Source organism: Zootoca vivipara, chromosome 2 (assembly GCF_965207765.1).
Source record: "Zootoca vivipara chromosome 2, rZooViv2.hap1.1, whole genome shotgun sequence".
NCBI lineage: Eukaryota > Metazoa > Chordata > Lepidosauria > Squamata > Lacertidae > Zootoca > Zootoca vivipara.
Window position 1 is genome coordinate 39,835,012 of NC_142584.1, and position 16,499 is coordinate 39,851,510.

The 16,499-nt window shown below is 42.9% G+C and overlaps 2 protein-coding genes across 2 annotated transcripts; both read left to right on the forward strand.

The window, feature by feature from the left end:
• Positions 1–462: 462 nt before the first annotated feature.
• On the forward strand, positions 463–7,919 carry LOC118081489 (early activation antigen CD69-like). The gene is made up of 6 exons (XM_035107976.3): positions 463–767; positions 1,418–1,534; positions 2,978–3,103; positions 4,618–4,763; positions 6,015–6,124; positions 6,789–7,919. The coding sequence occupies exons 1-6, from the start codon at positions 650–652 to the stop codon at positions 6,958–6,960; spliced, it is 789 nt and encodes a 262-aa protein (XP_034963867.2). The 5' UTR covers positions 463–649; the 3' UTR covers positions 6,961–7,919.
• Positions 7,920–14,953: 7,034 nt separating this feature from the next.
• OR10X1 (olfactory receptor family 10 subfamily X member 1) lies at positions 14,954–16,344 on the forward strand. The gene has a single exon (XM_035099243.2). It carries the CDS (start codon positions 15,108–15,110, stop codon positions 16,047–16,049), a length of 942 nt encoding a protein of 313 aa, XP_034955134.2. The 5' UTR covers positions 14,954–15,107; the 3' UTR covers positions 16,050–16,344.
• The last annotated feature ends 155 nt before the right edge of the window (positions 16,345–16,499 follow it).

Below are 16,499 nucleotides of genomic sequence, written 5' to 3' on the forward strand. Positions count from 1 at the left end.
AGGGATCATGGGAGTTGTAGGCCAAAACATCTGGAGGACCGAAGTTTAGGGATGCCTGGACTAGTACATGGATAATTTCTCAATGTAAATCAATAGGAAAAAAAAACCCACACACAAATACTTAAAAATAACAACAGCAAGGAAAATAATACAGATGAAATTACATTTCCGGAAAAATGCTGTGCACAGATGGAGTGTGTGTCTTGCTGTGTTAGGGAAAGTGAAAATTTTGGCAGATACCTTTGTGGTCAACCTTCTTTCAGACTCCTCCAGACATTTCTTATGATAATTTGAACCTTTGTTTTGCAGTCCCTTTCTTTTCTCAAATAACATGAAGCCTGATCACTTGCTCTTTTATTAAGAGCCCACTCATAGGTGTCTGAACCTATTGTAATGAATCAGTTTCAATTTCTTTCACAGTTCAGCCATACTTAGCTAGGATCATCCCATCCTGCTTTGCTACATTCAACCATGACAGTTGCACTCCCCTTCCTGAGCAGCGAGGCATCAGGAGTGGGGCAAGCACCTGACATTTCTGTGGTTTGTTAGAGAGAAAGGAAGCTGATAGTGATAGACAGCAAGCACAAGCATCCGGTTACTGAGGCTTAGCTGCTTTGAGAGGCATTCGAGGAGAAGAATCAAACCCACCATGGATGACGGTTTTCAGAATGAAGACTATTGGAATGAAGATTACCAGAATGACATTGTTTCAGACAATGTGTCTCATAATGCTGAAGTTTCCTCAGAGTCAGAACATGGAAGCACAGGTAAACTGGGGTGGCGGTGGAAGGGAGGATGGGAGATTCTCAAAAGGCTGCTGCTGTTGTGTCCACAACACATATAAAACACACAATTCCCTATGTGAGTGATCTAACAAGGTAAATCTTTTCATTCCTTACTGGAGTTCTCCTCTATACTCATTAGGACTAGATCAGGCATAGGCAAACTTCGGCCCTCCAGATGTTTTGGGACTACAATTCCCATCATCCCTGACCACTGGTCCTGTTAGCTAGGGATCATGGGAGTTGTAGTCCCAAAACATCTGGAGGGCCGAGTTTGCCTATGCCTGGACTAGATCATGCTGCCACAGTTATCCAAGGATGGCAGTCTTGGGAGGCTGTTTAGTAAGAGACTGCAATAAACAGTCACATTTGCTGCAGCAGTTGCAGCGTGGTCACATTAACATGTTAGGCTCTAACTTGCTATCAGCACAAGCATTCTCAATATTTACATTTGCTAATAAGCCTCTTTTGTCCCAGTTTTAGCTCTTTGAATGATATACTATTCCACAATGAGTGACAAAGCTGGACGTGCCCACTTCCAGTGGGTAGCAAGACCATGAAATCTGAAAAGTCACAATGGAGAACCAAGTAGGCAATCTCTTTTTTAAAAAAACAACAACCTTTTTTGTCTCTAGAATCAGTGGTTTTGGACCAGCAGGGATATGAGAATGCTGCGCAGGAATATGAGTATATTGGGTTTTCTGGCATCTGGCTGAGAAGGCTACCAGAGAAGGGAGAGGAAAGAGAACCAGGTGAAAAGAGAACATACCTCGATAAATCGGGTTCTCTATTCATTGAGAGCACGTGTTGTGGTAGGGTTAATAGGACATCCCCTGGGGTTGCTGGGCAGATTAGTAAAATGGCCACAGGGTGATTGGACAGTTTGTTGATGGGGGGAAAGTCATGTTGCAAGTTAATGATTGATAGCGATAGCAGGTATAAATTCTTTGTGGGCAAGTTTTGGTTCCACTTTTGCCAATGCAATGGATCTCCTGCCTGCCCGCCTTCTTTAAGGGCCTTTTGCTTTGACATGGCTATGCCTGTCATGGGGTCACCTGCTTTGGGGCAGGGGCCTGGTAGGAATTTTGTCCATTTGGCTGATTGGCTGTTGCCATTTGGTTTTTGCCTACTGCGTAGCAAATCGTCACAACTTGTAAGGTTGGCGGTTAGGCATTGGTTAAAAATTGGTTAGTGGAGGGGTATGGAAAGGCTGGGCCTACCCCTCGAAATTGCTGCTGTTTATAGGGGTATTCTGTTAAAGGAATCCTGGGGCTCAACGGGCTCTCATCTGTACCCCCACAAGGGGCTAGGGCTATGCAAGAGCAAGAGCCTCGGGGAACATTCAGGGAGAGGTGAAAAGCCTGACACACGGCTCCATCCTCTCTCAGGGGGTGTTTACCTACTGACTTCCCTAGACGGCTAGGGATGTCAGATCTGTCCCAGGGTGGGGGACAGATGGATGAACCAATGCCTAAGCAACCACTCACATTTGGTTGTATTTTAAATAAAGTTGTGGCCAAAATAATGCCAAAAAACCTTAAACTTAAATTGTTGTGCGATGTGTGAATTATTGGGGGGATGTCCTGTGACCTCGACATGCAAATGGCACAAATAAATGACTTTGGCCCTCTATATTGTGCTGCAGTCTGAAGAAGAGCACAAACAATATGCCCCTTCCTCATTAGACTTTAAAAAGCCTTTGCTGCCCAATTCAGACACCAGTTACACTTTTCATCTACTTCCCGGTCCCGCTTCGGGCTCTGATGTATTGGAGGACCACATCAACATTGTTGTTGTTCTCATTCCTTCTGTTTCCAAAATTCAGATGAGCCCCATGTAGCCAAAATGGCACCATTCACGCACAAGAGGGAGGTACCAGTATCAGAAGGCTTGGGGAAACCTCAAGCTTTTCCAGAAGGACAAAAAATATTTTGAAACCCAGAATGAGCATGCTCAGTAGGCATGGAATGCTTGCTGTATTTTGGCAGGGGAAAAGAGGGAAACCTGGACGGAAGGGAGACTAGCCAATCCCTCTTCCCTGTGAATCCTGGGAACTGTAGCTCTCTGAAGGGAACCCTTAATAAATTAAAGTCCCCACGATTATCTGAAGGAAGCCTTCTTTATTCTCAATAGTCCTGCTCCTGAAATCCTGTGGTCCTCCTGGAGCTTCCAGGTTTATTCTTCTTTATTTGCAGCACTGTTTACATTTGAAGACGGCAAGTGGGGACCCTTTGGCAGGAAACCCTTCATGATCTTCTCAGTTCTCTTGCTCTGCTCCTTGATCATAGTGACAGCTGCTCTCATAATGGCGTTTCTTAGATGTAAGTGCATATCTGAAGAAGGTAAATTCTTCTGGATATTACTTCTGTGTAGTTCCACCTGCCCCACCCCAAAGTACATAGTGCTGAAGGAGGAAGTAGAGAGAGCGACACTCTGTCCCACTTCCTCTTTCAGCTCTATGTATTCAGCTGTATGTATTACTCTTTCAGCTTATATGTCTTGTTGCAAATCACCCCAATCTCCGAGAAGTGCCAGGATTCTAGGGGTTCCAGATGTTTCCTTCTGGAAATGAGGCATAGTAGAGACTGTGGTGTCTTTATGATATATTTACACATATATGCAACCTGAGCCTATGATGGAGCGGTTCACAGCATCAACACCCCAAAAAGTTCTTGCTTCTCCCATAGCTGCAGCCTTGGATTAAAGCAGAAATCAACTATGGCCCACTCTTCTGCCAGTGTGGTGTGAGAGCCAGTGTGGTGTAGTGGTTAAGAGCGGTAGACTTGTAATCTGGTGAGCCAGGTTCGCGTCTCCACTCCTCCACATGCAGCTGCTGGGTGACCTTGGACTAGTCACACTTCTCTGAAGTCTCCAGCCTCACTCACCTCACAGAGTGTTTGTTGTGGGGAGGAAGGGAAAAGAGAATGTTAGCTGCTTTGAGACTCCTTAGGGTAGTGATAAAGCGGGATATCAAATCCAAACTCCTCTTCTTCTTCTTCTTCTTCTTCTTCTTCTTCTTCTTCTTCTTCTTCTTCTTCTTCTTCTTCTTCTTCTTCTTCTTCTTCTTCTTCTTCTTCTTCTTCTTCTTCTTCTTCTTCTTTCCAGCCTGCAGCTTTTTCTCCAGTTTCTAGCTCACATCATAGCAAACTCTGCCCTCAAACTCAGGAGCCCCTCCCATTTGCCATCGGGCACAGAGCTCTCTTTCCTTTATTCTCTTAATGGCCCATCACCTTTCCTTTGTTCTCTGAATGGCCCCTCACCCAGGCAGTTAGCCCGAGTTGATTAAATTCTAGCATTTGTTGGATCCAGTGATTAAAGAGGTCTGGCAACCACAAACTAATAACATTGCTTTTCAAGGCTCAAATCAGCAGCTGAAAAGAAAGCAAACTGACAAGAGAGAATATGGAAAGGAGGAGCAGTCTGAGAGACTAGGAAAATGGAGTCGCTACGAGGAGGCAGTGTGAGAACAAAGACAGAGATCAAGAGGGACACACACACAGAGAGGAGGGGGTGGAATGCTGGAGCAGGAGAGATGAGAAGTTTCTCTCTCTCTCTCTCTCTCTCAAACACACACACACACACACAGACACACACACACACACACACACACACACACATGAACTGGTAAAAGAGATCCTCTTGGAATTACCGGTACATGTTTTTTCACATATCTCCCCAGCACACACAGCCAAAGTCAAATCACAGATCACATCTTTCTCCATTAACTGAACCCAGTTAGTGTTTGACTCCAGGCACAATAACATCCTTTGACCAGCAAAACATTTAAGATATATTCATGCTAGGTAGCATTAATGAACATTTCCATATATTGCAGGCTTTCCAAAGTGTGCAGATGACTGGTATAAGTTTCAGGAGAAATGCTACTACTATTCCACGGAAAGAATGGAACAGAATACAGCTAGACGTTACTGCCAAGCCCTAGGTGCAGATCTAATAGTGATTGACAGTGAAAATGAACAGGTAATTTTTGTTGAATGGTTTCTTTAAATATTAAGGTTCATTATTGTTTCACAAGATGTGTATCTCTTTAAAGGACTGAGTAAATATCATGACCTTGTTTTACAGCTGTGAAGCAGTATAGCAGGTGCTGTTAAGTTGTGTTAATTAAGCTGTGTCAGCAATTGGGTATAGTATATAAAGAGCAGCATGCACCTCTCTCAGTACCCTGGTGAATGGGTCATACTTATAGATTTAATGTAAGAGGAGTTTTTGTAATCAAAGCCAAGCAAAATATATTTTTGCATTTGTTCATTGTTTCCTGAATGTGTGGTCTCCCCAGCACACTTTCTGCAGTGCAATTAATCTGCTAAATACGCAACAATTCTATCTAAGGAATGGGAAAGGGCAGCAATTTCTGTTCTGACCTGTAATTTGTCACAATCAGCACTGTTTCCATTCCACTGCAATTCGGCTTCTACCAAATACTACGTTATTCATTCAATTGCCTGCTTCTTAACGTAATTTTTGTAACTAATATTCGTTTCAAGGTAAAGGAAACGTCAAAACCAGGCATCCCCAAACTGTGGCCCTCCAGATGTTTTGGCCTACAACTCCCATGATCCCTAGCTAACAGGACCAGTGGTCAGGGAAGATGGGAATTGTAGTCCAAAACATCTGGAAGGCCAAAGTTTGGGGATGCCTGGTCAAAACAATGTAAAGAAATGTCATTAATTATGCATCATTTGTGGACTTAACACTTTTCATTTTCTTTGGTGATCACTCATAGCTGAGTAAGATTGTCTTCCATGAAAATGCTCTTAACAGTGTGTGCTAATGAATACCAATCATATTCACTTGACACATATTCCATTCCTAAGTACAGATGGACATGCAAACTGTTGCACTTTCGACTTCGGTGAAGTGCTAAGCCTACCTACTTTCCTACCTTCCTACTTCGGTTCTCCTGGTACAGTATCTAATTTTCCCCAGTTCTCCCCAATTTCTGCAGCAATTAGCTTTTTTAAAACAACAACAATCACCCTCACTGAAATTCAACAGCATTTTAGCACAATATTCTCCTAATAAACACCTTTTCGTGTGCAGTTTTAATGTTGCACATTTTTTGCAAGTAATTGTCCAGATAAAATGTAATTGAGTATGTTACTTTCACTAATATATTCATTTCTATGAACACTTGCCTAATATGTGCACTTTTGCATGTGTTATTTGGCTAGAGAACTGCAAATCCATGTTCTTTTCATTTTCTATGAGGACTTTCTGAAAGATGAACTGCAGATAAGCAAGGAAACCTGGATTGGACTGACTTACATAGAGGCTGGAAGAAAGTGGATGTGGCAAGACTTCAAAAATCATTCCTACACGTGAGTAGCATTATTGAGCTGAAAATTCTCTACCATATCATAGCACTGATTTGCGATGACTTCTTGTCCACCCCTGTTTACTATGTGCATTAGCTACAGTTAGATCTGCTCTCTAGTGCTTATAGTGCACTAGCAATGTCTCCCCCCCCCAAAAAAAACCTTGACAGCTAAAGCTGAACCATTTTCCTCCTCCAAGTACCTCTCCTCTTAGAAGATGGTAGCAGATCTTCCCAAACTCTCCAAAGGTCAGATTCATGTGCTTTTCCATACAGCAGTCAGAAAACACAGGTTGTAAACCTGGGCTTCGTCTCAGTGGTGAAAGTTCCTAAATTATTGGTATAGGAACACAAGGATGGCTTGTAAGAGCAACCAGCTCAGACCTCTTTACACACTGAGCTTCTCAGATAAACTGGAGGGGAACAGCAATGGCCTTGATTCCCTCCTTACCAAAGTGAGGGAGAATGAACTAGCTAAGCCGGACAGGGCAGCTCTCTCTGTCATTGTGGCATTAACTCTTTGGTTATATGAGACTAGTTATCCCACATAAAAAAGTTGAGGCCAACATCTGCTTTCCACCCCTGATCCCAAGTTCACGATCCTGCCCCATATACTGAATTCCCCTGATAGCATGCAATTCAGACAAATCTGTGTTTCTCCTTTTCAGAAACTGGAATGGAAGGACAGAACCAAGCCGTTCCCAACGACACTGTGTGATTTTGGACCCCGCGTATGAATTAAATTGGAAGGACACCGAGTGCCAAAGACGCTTTGGCTCCATTTGTGAAAAGAGCAGGCACATTGCCTGTGCCCTGCAGTCCCCATTCTTACCGCATTGAAACTTGGCTGTGTGTGTGTGTGTGTGTGTGTGTGTGTGTGCGCGCGCGCGCAAGCAGAAGCAATTCATTGGATTTTTTTTTTAAGGTTGCAAGAATTTGCAGGGTTAGAACAATGTCTGTCTGGTCCTCTAGACTGTGATGCCAGGCAAATGTCTCTGAAAGGCAGTGGGGGGAAGAAATAAGCCTGGCTGAATGTGCATGGTGTCATGGGGAGGAACGAAGCACATGGGTTTCCCTCTCCATGCCTCTGCCCTGGTTTTTAGAGCCAGCAGTGACCAGTTTGATGCCACCGGCAAGACTCCCCCTGCTATCTGTCTCCCAGATCTGTATTCTGAAGTATACCTCCCCTAAACATGGTGGTCCAATCTAATGGTTATGCCTGGTCAAACTGGGTGCATGCACAGGTATTTCTTTACATTTTATTATTATTCAAGAAATACCCAGGAAGGACGAGAGCCAAATTCTACCAGTATATTCCACAATAGGCAAAACAGACATCCTTCTGTGATGAATGCAGATTCCTGCAAAAGACCCCCGCTGGATCTGTCACTGGTAAAGAAAAAGCCAGTCTAAGAAATCTTCTTGCTTGCTTGCTTCCCTCCCTCCTATCCTATGCTCACCACTTTCAGCAGAGGATGGCTTTCTGAATAAGCCATGATGTCACCTAAACATTTTGCAAATATTAAAAGCCTTGGAGAAGTTCAAAAAGGCTTCCCCCCTTCTTGAGCTTTGAAATGGAAAAGATTCTGTCCAATTTCAGGTAGCTTAAATAATGTTGTCGGCTCCTGTGGAGGCAGCTAGGGGAGGGAAGAATCGGCTCCATTTCCCTTCACTCTGAATTTATGTTTGCATATTGTAGCTTTCAGTTCCTGTCCATGTTCATTCAATACAAATCTGCTGTTGTGTAAAACATCTGTATTAAAAATATTTTAAGCAAACAATTAAAATACTGATTTAAGACCTGCAAATGTGCTTTCATTCCCATGTCTCCTAAGTCCCAATGCCGGTATTATTATTATTATTATTATTATTATTATTATTATTATTATTATTATTATTACTACCAGTAGTAGTAGTAGTAGTAGTAGTAGTAATACTAATACTACTAATATTAATAATACTAATTACCCCTAAACATTTTGTGAATCTAATTTTGGCCTCATTGAGAGCAGTCTTTCAATATGAATAGGAAAATGAGAGTACCCCTAAACATTTTTTAAAAGAGAAAAAGCACTGGTAAAATGTAGTCATTTAAAACACATGGCTTGTCCTTCTACAGTTAATGTGTATATATATTTTCAGAAGTTTGGGAGTGCTTGACAGTATCAGGCCATCTAGTCTAGCATCCTGTTTTGAACTGAAGCCTATTTTATCCGTCTCCAGCATCTGTAATAGATAAACTATCTCTCAACATTTAGTTTCCATCTACCGGTAGCTGTCATGGCTTGCAACTTTTGGTAGAATTGTCCTCCATTAAATTGCCAAAATACACTTAAACTACATGTTGGAGCAGATGACTGTGTATTAGTTTGCAATCAGGCCATGGTACTTCTTTCTATGTTCACAACACTTTGCTACCTACCGGTATTAATTTTTGCGTTTTACATGACACAACATAAAAGCCACTTCAGGAAATTAATGCAAGTTTAGTGTTCATTTCCATGTTGTCACTAGAAAAAATTCATTGCAAACCCATTTACTCAGAAAATTGCAGGAGTTTTGCACTGCAATTTCACTCAATTACATTTGGGGCAGTATCCTGGCATATAGTCCTTTCCCACTACGTATCACGGCTGTGGAGTTCCTGTGATTGATCTGTGGCTACATTCACAACAGGGCTGATGTTCTGAAAGCCAATCCTTGCTTTGTTAACCATGTAACCATTGGACAGAGCAATCATCCACATGGTTCTTTCCCAAACCATGGGGAAAACTTTGTAAATTCACTTAGGGGGCTGAAGCACTTACGAGGGCCGGGACTCCCGGATGCTAATCTGCATGGCGGGGATTTCCATGGTTAAAGAAGATAATTAGGCTTAAATCTATGGACATACTTCAGAAGGAGGGGAAGAAGCGCTGTTTACTGCTGAGTGTAAATTCACTTAGGGAAGTTTGAGTGCATAATAATGCAATTAACTGAGTGCCAAATCAACATCTGCTGATGACCTAGGAAGTTAAGTTTCTGGAGACATTTCTAATGGGTCATCTTCTCCTTTGGCAATCACTTGTAGCTGAGTAAGATGTCTTCCATGAACATGGTCTTAACAGTGAGTCCATAAGTGACTGTGGAGGCCAATTCTGGTTCCACATGTCCTTCCACAGTGAGGACATATGGTAAGTTTCCGGGTGGGAGTTGATCAGGGTGAGGGTTTTCCAAACATGCCTTCCTCTTAGCTTGTTTCTCCCTTTTGTCCAGAGATCGTGCTTCTTCAAAGCCCATGACACCTTTGGTAAAGGTTGTTCTCCAGTTGGCGCATTCACAGGCCAGTGTTTCCCAGTTATCAGTGCTTATACACTTTTTTTTTTTTTAGATTTGCCTTGAGAGCGTCTTTAAACCTCATTTGTTGTCCACTGGTATTTCACTTTTCATTCTTAAGTTGAGAATAGAGTAGGCATCCAAACAACATGACCAGTCCAACAAAGATGATGTTGAAGAATCATTGCTTTGACACTGGTGATCTTTGCTTCTTCCAGTACACCGCCATTAGTTTGCCTGTCTGCCCAAGTAATGTGTAAAATGTTTTGGAGACACCATTGATGGAATCATTCAACAATTTGAAGATGACGTTTATAAGTGGTCCATGTTTCACAAGCGTACAGGAAAGTTGGTGGTATGATAGCTTTGTAAACAAGCAATTTGGTTTCCCTGAGAATGTCCCGGTCCTCAAACACTATGCGCTTCAATTGGGAGAAAGCTGCACTTGCAGAGCTCAGGCGATGCTGGATTTTGGCATCAGTGTTGGCCCTTGGATAACTGCCCAGGTAGGAAAAGTGATTGACATTTTCCAACGTTACACCATTAAGTTGGATTTGTGGTGATGCAGAGGGGTTGTTTCGCGCTTGTTGGTGCAGCACTTTGGTTTTTTGGATATAGAGCAATATAGAAGCTCTGGAGCCGACTGGTGCTTGCAGATAGGATTCAACTTCTATTTTGTATGAGCTGGAAAGACCCTCCCCATACCTGGGCAGTACCCTGGCAACACCTCCCCAGGCAGGATTGGGTAATTAGCTGGGGTAGGCGGAGACCCCTGGCATCCTGCCTGGGAAGGCAGTGCCAGCCCCGAACTACCAGGGAGTCACCTTATGGCAGGCACCCCCAAACTTCGGCCCTCCAGATGTTTTGGACTACAATTCCCATCTTCCCCGACCACTGGTCCTGTTAGCTAGGGATCATGGGAGTTGTAGGCCAAAACATCTGGAGGGCCACAGTTTGGGGGTGCCTGCCTTATGGGATCAGAGGGCTGCGTGCGACCACACAAAGGTCGCCCCCCCACTTGATGTGTGGAGCGGTCATTGTGGTGCTGCAGAGGGGTTGTTTTGTGCTTGTTGGTGCAGCACTTTGGTTTTTTGGATATAGAGCGATAGGCCAAGCTTTCCATAAGATTCTGTGAATATATTTAGGATGGTTTGGAGGTCATCCTCTGAGTGTGCACACACTCAGTATGTCATCAGCATACTGAAGTTCTATGATGGAAGTTATTGTAACCTTACTCTTTGCTTTCAGCCTACTCAGATTAAATAGCTTTCCATCTGTTCAATATATGATATATGATTTCTACTCTGGTGGGGAATTTCTCTTCAACAATGTTGATGAAGATAATAGAGTTGGGGCGATAACAGATCCCTGTTTAATGCCTGATCCCACTGTTAATGGTTCACTTTGAGAGCCATTGCTATCTAATGGGTAATACCCTTGCCATTTAAAGGTGCTCATTCCAGCCAGTAATTATTATCGGATATACTATGTTTGCTAATTGAGTGCTTGTGCTACTCAACTGAGTATCTGGTGCTCAACCTTTGGTGCAGCTGTTGCATGATGCAAGGTTCCATCTGGGGATCAGCTTCTGGGTAAGAACTCTTGAGTGCTTCCTATTCTCTTTTCCATGGAACCACCACTTTCAGTAACTACAGTGGTACCTCGACTTACGAATGGGGGTAATGGCCGCGCACTTACGAATGTCTCGACATCCGGGGGAAAAACCGCGGCGGTTTTAGATAGGGATTTTCCGACTTACGAATTTTTAGATAGGATTGCTTCGACTTACGAATTTTTCCGTTTCCAATGCATTCCTATGGGAAATCGCGTTTCCAATGGCATTTTTCGACTTACAAATTTTTCGACTTACGAAGGTGCCTTCGTAACGGATTAAATTCGTAAGTCGAGGCACCACTGTACAAGCTAGACAAATCTCCTGTGAGTAGCTGAGGCATGAGGCAGTTCATGGAAGTTAGAGAAGGTGTGAAACCTAGACTAGTTCTTCATTATCCCTACAAAAGTAACCTACTGTATTCCTAGGCCTGAAAGTGGCCACCAGTATCTCCTATAGCACTCACAAAAGGTTTCATTAAATATCCACTCAAATCTACAATACCTTAGAGACTATTTGGTCTGCTTGCTTGGTTACTGTTTTCAGCCTCTCGTATGATGTGCATGCCCTCTTAAATATTCCCATGTTTCATTTGATGCCATGATGGGCACTTACCGTCCTATTGTGAACAGAAAAGAGGTTCAGGGGCTTTCTATGGGAGCGAGTGCAGCAATGGCTGATGAAGGTGCTTTTCTCCCCCACCGGTAAGGTAGCTGATGGGGAAGCATGCCTGCACCATTTTGCAACCCTGTCTCTTTCTGCTCTTTTGGATGTGGCAGCCAATTTGTGTGATGCCACTCCGCATGCGAGCCATTTTGTGTGTGGCACCCACTGCATTTCCATTTGCCCCAAAAGGTTGCTGACATCTGGTTTATCATTCTGCTGGCCTCCTAATTCACAGGACCATGAAAAGCATGGAGTGTGCAGGAAAGGGCACACACATTGATCAGAAATGTGTGGGTTTTTTAAACTCAAAAACATTGGCCCTTTGAGTTTCTGAAACTTGAACTAAATTTTGTTTTTCTGGAGTAAATAACAAATGATGAAATATCTGATGTGCTTTCCTTTCTTAAACATCTCCTGAGCCAAATTAGTGTAATTTCCCCACAGGCCTCGCTCCCCGAATGTCTCTGGGATCTTGATGCTGAATTCCCACAACCTATGAACAGGGTTAAACTCCCTTTCTCTTTTACTTTTTGGCATAGAATGTTAAACTTATTGCATGGTTAGGGGATGACATACTGTCCACCCTTTGCAACAGGACCACAGATTTCAGTGGAAATCGTGGCAAGACATTTTGTTCCTTACTTGAGTTTACTCCCCCCCCCCCCTGTGGCCAGTTGTAGTTTCCTCCTTCTCTTTTTCTTTTTGCAGCTCCAGGTCAGAAACTGAAGGTAAGTCGCCTGTTATTGGGATCATTCTGACAATCAGAAAGTGTGCTTTGTTTGAGAACTCATTTAAGCCAATGACTTAGTTTTCAAATAATGTTTCAGGGACCTCCAACATTCTTTAGGGTTCTTCAATGAGAACAACAGAGATGGTAACCAAGCATCTTGGAAAGTTCCACTTGTTTCTATCACTACTGATCTTCTCGCACATTCTGGAGTCCGAAAGCATTATTGCGTGACCTCTAATGATGCTGAATTACCTGGGGAAATACCTGCTGACCATCTCGTGTATGTGTCAATGACTTTGAAAATATATATAATTTTTTGCCTTCTGGTTGATCCACACAGTGGTGTGCACTTGGAAAGTGTATAAATTTCAACCACTGCAATTAGTGGAAGTGATCTGGGAATGAAGAAGAATGCCTCAAGCGATGAACTTAATAGAGGTATGGTGCAGGAGAGGAAAGGGGCAGTGTCACTCTCCCTAACACACCTTAGACTACTGAAGTAAGATCTCACCACCCCTCACTTCTGTCCAGTTTGGGTGGTATTCAACTAAGTCAGCTTCTGTCCACTTTGAGTGATATTCAAGTACCGTAAGTATTACTCAGAGTAGACCCACTGAAATTAATAAACATAACCTACGTTAGCTAAATTTGTTGTTTAGTCGTTTAGTCGTGTCCGACTCTTCATGACCCCATGGACCAGAGCACGCCAGGCACTCCTGTCTTGCACTGCCTCCCGCAGTTTGGTCAAACTCATGTTCGTAGCTTCGAGAACACTGTCCAACCATCTCGTCCTCTATCGTCTCCTTCTCCTAGTGCCCTCAATCTTTCCCAATATCAGGGTCTTTTCCAGGGAGTCTTATCTTCTCATAAGGTGGCCAAAGTATTGGAGCCTCAGCTTCAGGATCTGTCCTTCCAGAGAGCACTCAGGGCTGATTTCCTTCAGAATGGATAGGTTTGATCTTCTTGCAGTCCATGGGAGGAGGAGTCTTGAGTCTCCTCCAGCACCATAATTCAAAAGCATCAATTCTTCGGCAATCAGCCTTCTTTATGGTTCAGCTCTTCCATACATCACTACTGGGAAAACCATAGCATTAACTATAGTGACCTTTGTAGGCAAGGTGATGTCTCTGCTTTTTAAGATGCTGTCTAGGTTTGTCATTGCTTTTCTCCCAAGAAGCAGGTGTCTTTTAATTTCGTGACTGCTGTCACCATCTGCATTGATCAAGGAGCCTAAGAAAGTAAAATCTCTCACTGCCTCCATTTCTTCCCCTTCTATTTGCCAGGAGGTGATGGGACCAGTGGCCATGATCTTGGTTTTTTTAATGTTGAGCTTCAGAACATTTTTTGCGCTCTCCTCTTTCATCCTCATTAAAAGGTTCTTTAATTCCTCCTCACTTTCTGCCATCAAGGTTGTGTCATCTGCATATCCAAGGTTGTTGATATTTCTTCCGGCAATCTTAATTCCGTCTTGGGATTCATCTAGTCCAGGCTTTCGCATGATGAATTCTGCATATAAGTTAAATAAGCAGGGAGACAATATACAACCTTGTAGTACTCCTTTCCCAATTTTTAGCTAAATACCATCCTTTATATAGTAAAAATGTGGACCCGTAAATGATAGGCACTCCATGAATAAAAAATGCAGTTAACTCTTAGCCATTAAACTAATTGCTTCAGAATTAAATCCAAAATGCAATTGCAGCTAGTTTTTCCATGTTTTTTTTTTACAGAGAGACGGTTTTGTGCAAATAGCAGAGAAATCTAAAAATGCTGTGATCCTGGCAAAGAAATTAAGCCTGCAGAAAGAAGTATCATTTAAATCCTTGGAGTCAGACAAGATGCTAGGTAGATCTGTCTTTGAGTCCTTTTCTTTGAGCCAGTCAGTGTGTTGTTGTTGTCGTTGTTGTTGTTGTTGTTGTTGTTAATTGAATTTATATACTGCCCTATACCTTGATGCTTTTGAATTATGGTGCTGGAGGAGACTCTTGAGAGTCCCATGGACTGCAAGAAGATCAAACCTATCCATTCTTAAGGAAATCAGCACTGAGTGCTCACTGGAAGGACAGATCGTGAAACTGAGGCTCCAATACTTTGGCCACCTCATGAGAAGATAAGACTCCCTGGAAAAGACCCTGATATTGGGAAAGATTGAGGGCACTAGGAGAAGGAGACGACAGAGGACGAGATGGTTGGACAGTGTTCTCGAAGCTACGAACATGAGTTTGACCAAACTGCGGGAGGCAGTGGAAGACAGGAGTGCCTGGTGTGCTATGGTCCATGGGGTCATGAAGAGTCGGACACGACTAAACAACAACAACATACCTGTAGGTCTTAGGGCAGTTGACAGGTGTAGACAATCATAACACAGATGGACCAATTCTAAAACGGATGGAGTCAGAACTTTTGAAGGTTGAGCCCTGTGATACATATTTTGCTGGTAAAAAAGGCAAAGAGGTTAAAAATTGTTTATTAAATTTTGTAATTATTAAACTATAATATATCAGATGGTTAAGAAGGGATTATGATGCAATCTAGGTGTGCTCATAGTGATTTTTTTAATAACTAGTAACAATATAAAAGATCCATGCTGCTCATGGTCCGTAAGACTGAGCCTTGTGTTTGCTAACTGTGATCTTCTTCTTCCCAAGGTGCTGGTAAAACACAATGAAGAAGAACCACACACAAGTGACAGAATTTATCCTGCTTGGGTTCTCTGTACGTCCAGAGCTACAGATTGCATTTTTCATCCTGTTCCTGCTCATGTACATCCTAACCCTGATAGGAAATCTGCTGATAATGTCTGTTGTTTATTCTGATCGGAGCCTCCATGTTCCCATGTACATCTTCCTCTTTGCTTTGTCTTGCTCTGAAACCTGTTACAGTTTAGTCATTGTCCCCAAAATGCTGGTTGATCTGATAGCAAAAGTCGGAATCATCTCTTTTGCAGGGTGTGCTGCACAAATGTTTCTTTTCCTTGGACTGGGTGCAACAAACTGTCTCATTCTTACGTCTATGGGCTATGATCGGTACCTGGCAATATGCCACCCCTTGCGCTATCCTGTCCTTATGAACATGCGGGTAATTCTTTGGCTCATAGTCATTTCCTGGGTTGCGGGATTCCTCATATCTCTGAGTGAGGCTGCACAGATCCTTAGGTTGCCCTTTTGTGGCCCCAATGCCATCCGGCACTTCTTTTGTCACATGAGGGCAGTGGTTAGGTTAGCCTGCACTGCCGATAATATGACTGAAGTGTCGATCTCTACTATTGGCATGCTGGGTTTGGCTGGCAGCCTTCTGTTCATCATGATGACCTACATCTTAATTCTCTCCACCATCCTGCGCATTCCCTCCACTGAAGGCCGCCAGAAAGCTTTCTCCACCTGTGCCGCCCACCTCATTGTGGTAAGTGTGCACTATACCTTTGCCTCCATCATTTATTTCAAATCGAGCACAGCTGACACATTAGAAGATGACACACTGATTTCCATACCCTACACCATAATTACTCCATTTCTCAGTCCCATTATCTTTACTTTGAGAAACAAGGAAATCAAGGTTGCGGTAAGGAAGGTAATCATTAAAAAGGTACTTTCCCAAAAGATATGAATACAATAAATGCAAACAGATTCCATTTAAACCAAATTGCATTTGTGGTTGTTTCAGTGTATCCCTAGGTTGTGTAGCAAATGACTTCATGTTAGAGGATAGCCCAAAGGGTTTGAGTCCTGGGTCTTTCATATTTGACCCTGGGTGTCCTGCCTAATCCTGCTTATAGGGTGGCTGGTGGCCTTGCAAAGTGGAGTGATGGTGAGATCCCACTCACACACCATCTTAAATTTCCCAGAGGAATCTATCCATATAAATCACCATATGCAAATTTTATAAAAGTTTGTATGATGGGCCTGTGGTCTGAGTCTGCCCATTGTTCTCTATCGCAGACGCTTTGCTCTTAAGTTGTAAATTGTCATATAAGAAGAAAGCAAAAGCAATGTATTCTCAAAAGAGCTGAAATTATTGGAAAATATTTACGATAACAAGTCATAAAGAAGTGCTGAG

Coding starts and splice junctions, on each gene's coding strand:
- LOC118081489 (XM_035107976.3), top strand. CDS start 650: ATGGATGACGGTTTTCAGAATGAAGACTATTGGAATGAAGATTACCAG. Junction 1,535..2,977: donor GGGAGAGGAAAGAGAACCAG/GTGAAAAGAGAA, acceptor CTTTATTTGCAG/CACTGTTTACATTTGAAGAC. Junction 6,125..6,788: donor TTCAAAAATCATTCCTACAC/GTGAGTAGCATT, acceptor TCTCCTTTTCAG/AAACTGGAATGGAAGGACAG.
- OR10X1 (XM_035099243.2), top strand. CDS start 15,108: ATGAAGAAGAACCACACACAAGTGACAGAATTTATCCTGCTTGGGTTC.